Genomic DNA, 4419 nt, shown 5'->3' on the forward strand with positions numbered 1-4419 from the left:
TGCTCCAACCATCCTGGCCGTGAAACGCTCTCATTGGGTGTTTTGCCCGCTTGTGTAACGGCAGCCTTCTTGGTTTCTGTTAGCAGTTGTGGCATTAGGTCGACTTAACCTTAAAAAGAGACCCTGATCTGCCTGGGCTGGGGGCCAGCAAGTCGGAACATTGAGCTGGAGGGGGTGTCTTCGAATACAATACAACAATACTTGTACTCACAGCTCAACCGCTGATCTATTACTGAAAAAGGAGCATTTCATCGAGTAAAAGGTGCTCGCTCAAAAACTGGCGCCTCTCCATTTTAACTTTGCTGCCTCTATGTAATAACTTGAACATACATGCCTTATCCAAGGCCTATCAACAGCTTTATTTTTTTCATCTCCTTCTTTTTAGTTCCTTGTGGTAGAATACACATCTAATATACATTCAATATTCGCCGTCACATCATAACCTTCCCCTTCTTTCTTTCTTTCTTTATTTCTTCTTCTTGGTCTTGAGCTTGTTGGAGCCCACGTTGGCTCTGGCCGCGGTACCAAGCTTGTGCACCAACTTCCGCTTCTCCCATACACTCGATCGGCCCTCCACCACGGCGATAATCTCCTCAGCTATCCGATGGGCAAACTGAGTTCGTCCGCTACCCTTTGAGGGCTTCTTGTTGATGACATCCAGGATCCATTGAAAGGCCATCCTTCGGCGTTGCCGAACTGCGAGGGGTACTGGAAGCTCAAGCGCACGGCCACCTCCACCCGCGCCGGCAATGTTCCTTACTTTGAGAAGCGGCGCAACGGAGTCAACGGCGATGGTGATGTAGAGAACGGGGTTAAGGGGGAGGTGCGAGGCGGGAGGAGTCCCCGGTAATAGGGGGAATTTCGGGCTGTAGATAGGGGCGGGTGCTGTTCGCAGAAAGTTCATGACCATGGCCATATTCTAGATTGCAAGTCCCTGTTAGTATTTTTACGCTAAGATATGTAATTTTATAAGGGTAGGACAGGTTTTGTATCCAACATACTCTTTGCGCAACACTGAGCTCTCCATGGCGCATCAGAAGCCTGGTGATCTGCTCCAGCACCGGGTGGTATCGCTTCTTGACGTTGAATCCATCCGGGTAGGGCTTCTTGGGAAGACCAAATTTGTGGCCAGCAGTTTGCAACTCGGCGCCGACGGGGAGTATTGATCGTGATTCAGCAGTGGCTTCTGATTTGGCGAGAGCAGCTTCCGCTTCTTCTGGTGGGGGAATAACACCCTCACGATATAAGGCCTCCTCTTGTGCTTCCGTCAAACCACCTTCCCGCTGGCTTGTCACTGGCCGGCCGCCATATAGAATTTGTTCTAACGCCGCATCGTCTAGCGTTTCGATAGATGACGTTTGTGATGTTGAAGCTGTCTATAACCGCCCGCAAATTAGCATTGTATTGTACTCGAGTGGAGGGGTACGGAAAGTATCATCCCACCTTTTGGGGGGTCTCCTGAGCCAATTCGCTCGATTGAGCAACTCCAGCGTTCCCTGATTCTGACTTGGTGGTTGAACTGGATGAATCTACCTTTGCGCCGGTAGGAGGCTTGGAAGATTTGTTGGTCGCATCGTCGGCATAGAATCGAGATGGCGAGATCTGGACTCGGAATGGCTGAGCTGGGAGGCGGGCGAGTTGCGGTCGGACCGCCAGAGTCCTGCATGCACCCCAGATCTTTAACCTTGAAGCCATGACGGTGCGCCGGATTACCAAGGGAGCTCCTAAGGCGCAATTCTTCCTCCTGGACTCTTCGCGTGATCGATTTCACTACCTCTCCATCAAGCAAGCGAAAATTAGAGCCGCCCACCATACTACGCAAAGCGCCGTGAGATTCGGAAAAATGGCGGCCCGATCATCGCCGTGCTGTACACAGTCAAGACAGCCCACCACCGCTTATGTCATCATTCAACCTCGCTCTGCTCATAATCCTGGTCCCAATCCCTGCATGCTCATCTCAGATGGTTTGGCGGATGAATCTGAGCCATCCTTGCACGATTTGTTCCACAGCATTGACTGGCATCTGCCTGTCCCTTAGACGCCAGGTTGGGGCGCTCATTTCCTCCTTGACCACATGACCTCATTTTCCTAGGAAGCACTCGGTCAACACAGAGCTTTCACAGCATGGGAAGCACATTTGTACCAGGTCTGCCAGTCATGAAGCCATTCACATAACTCTCTACGCTATCAATCTCACATTGAATATTTCTTCTTAAAAATTGACTATGCAATAATTATTAGTATCAGCTTCAACACGTGTTATTGGGCTGTGCGCCTGTCCAATCTTCCATCGGTCCTTAACTCGTCATGGTCCTCCTACTTCGTGTGTCTGGCTCCCGATCTCAATGTCGATCTGTGAAATAAATAACCCTCCCAACAAGTGAAAATCAAATCAAACCACAAAGACGATACAAAACAAATAAACAAAACGGTTATCCCAGTAAAATAAACTCCATCTCCGCAATCGTGATGCGGACGCAGCGAGACACATATATTGTAACCATGCCCCCCTGCTTTCGTAATTCCCATGTGCAATGCTGTTGATCGGGGCCGAATGGCCACTCAGGATATTGAGGACTCAGAGCAAATACCTGAGGCAAAAACTCTCTATATAGTGAAAAGAGAATTTCTCAAAACGTGGCATAATTGCAAATTGCGCCGCCCCTACTGTTATCCTCTTTTTTTAGCTTCCTCGAGATGGAAAGCATTTGTTCTCGGTACCCCAACTCCAAACATGATAAACTGTACAAATGAAAAAAAATGAGAGAATGGTGAGAGAAGAAATAACCAGTATAGTAAAACAACCAACGAGTGTCGCTGCTCGATGTCGCAAGCAGTGGATAGCTGCAAAAGAGAAGTGTAATAAATGGTGGTGAGCTGTAGAATAGCGGTGGTTGTGATGGTTTACCAAGTGCTCCAATTTCGAACGTGGGAGGCGTTGTTCGAAGTGCTCAACCAATTCAGAGCACATTCGGCAGCGTCTTCTTTGGCGTTATTGAGATTCTTTCCATCGTACCAGTATCGTGCGGCAAGGGTCTGACCCAGGATTGTAACCTGGCTTGACCAAGCTGTTCGACCGCCTGGAAAATAATATTAGCGTATGAAAACAAGGTACAAGGCCCAACAATGCATCCATACCTCGGCGATCAGACACTATCTGGAAAGTGGGTGGCATGATCTGTGCGTCACGGCAAGCCTCTATATGGTATCAGTAGAGTGAACGACGAAAATTAGTAATTGCTGTGAAAAAAACATACCCTCAAGGCGCTCTTGCCAGGTTGAGCCGTTGTAGGAAGAAGAAGACGAAGTAGACATTATGGTAGTAAAGTATTATTGGTGATAATCAAGACGTAGAGATTCGTGGTCGAAGAGAAATGAGTAAAGACGGTCGAGAATTGCGTATATACTGACGTCAAAAGTCGAGTTGGCTCTGATAGAAGTGAGGAGAAGAGAGGCGAGAGTGACGGATTTATAGGCAGTATGCTGTAGTGCCCTAGACAGAGCGGTGGGTAGGAAGCTGGAACGAGGGATGGAGGCTCTCAAGGGAGCAGTAGTATTCGTATCCCAAGCAGGAAAGGCGGCGTGTGGGGGGGGGATCTGAGCACTTTTTTGTGTTGATTAAGACAACTGAAGCATTCGTCTGGGGATGACTGATTAGAGAAAAAGAGAGTTGGAGTCTGCGATTCAGATCGGCGAAGACCTGATGTCTTATATCGCGGTGGGCTCAACCTGACGGGGGTTGGTCTTGAGCTCGGTGGAGGATGTATGTAGGCAAACGAGAAGAATCACTAGTCGATGGACAAGGGGGGGATGGGGCCCCAGCAGAGTGAGAAGCCGTGTGTGATGTGGCACTCGGAGAGCGCTACTAGGGTCTGAGTAGGAATTAGATGCAGCCGAACCGGAGAAAAAAAATACCAAGAAAGTCTTGGTGGCAGAAACGTGGTGATTGAGCTGTCAATGCTTGCAGCTTCAGTGTTGGCGTGCGTGTTTAACGCGGAGCGGCAGACTGCATGCAAGAGGGCCCAGCAGACAGCCGAAATGGAGGCAGAGGCAACAAGGGAGCACGAATAATCCAACAATGGATCGCAAGGCGTACAAGGTGGTGTATCTCTATATATCCGTCCGCATGTAGCAGCTGCTATTCCTGGAGCGAGCTTAGAGAGAATTGACGATGGATCAGTGTAAGGGGGCCAGTAATGAATGAAGACGAGGAATTATCTTGTTCTTCTCTTCCCTCGCATGCGGCTAAAGACTAGGGATTCTTCTCTATGCCTGGAAAAGAAAGAAATCACGGCTAGGATGGGGACACAAGGCGATGGAACGGATGGGTCAACATGTAGTAGCAGCCTCTAGAGGGTGTGACGGGGCTGGGATAATTTGACCAGGGCTGGCGGTGGATGTTGATTGCCTGCTTTCTTT

At 49.1% G+C, this 4419-nt stretch overlaps 2 protein-coding genes across 2 annotated transcripts; both read right to left on the reverse strand.

The window, feature by feature from the left end:
• Positions 1 to 287: 287 nt before the first annotated feature.
• Positions 288 to 1796, reverse strand: GGI43DRAFT_106830 (mitochondrial 37S ribosomal protein uS7m). The gene is made up of 3 exons (XM_083198853.1): positions 1444 to 1796; positions 1002 to 1376; positions 288 to 919 (listed from the first exon to the last, which is right to left on the reverse strand). The coding sequence occupies exons 1-3, from the start codon at positions 1693 to 1695 to the stop codon at positions 467 to 469; spliced, it is 1080 nt and encodes a 359-aa protein (XP_083058584.1). The 5' UTR covers positions 1696 to 1796; the 3' UTR covers positions 288 to 466.
• Positions 1797 to 2716: 920 nt separating this feature from the next.
• GGI43DRAFT_106805 (uncharacterized protein) lies at positions 2717 to 3832 on the reverse strand. The gene is made up of 3 exons (XM_083198851.1): positions 3258 to 3832; positions 3139 to 3198; positions 2717 to 3080 (listed from the first exon to the last, which is right to left on the reverse strand). The coding sequence occupies exons 1-3, from the start codon at positions 3313 to 3315 to the stop codon at positions 2905 to 2907; spliced, it is 294 nt and encodes a 97-aa protein (XP_083058585.1). The 5' UTR covers positions 3316 to 3832; the 3' UTR covers positions 2717 to 2904.
• Positions 3833 to 4419: the final 587 nt, after the last annotated feature.

The sequence above is a fragment of the Trichoderma evansii genome (assembly GCF_050947405.1).
Source record: "Trichoderma evansii strain SZMC 28006 chromosome Unknown GGI43scaffold_16, whole genome shotgun sequence".
Classification (NCBI taxonomy): Eukaryota; Fungi; Ascomycota; class Sordariomycetes; order Hypocreales; family Hypocreaceae; genus Trichoderma; species Trichoderma evansii.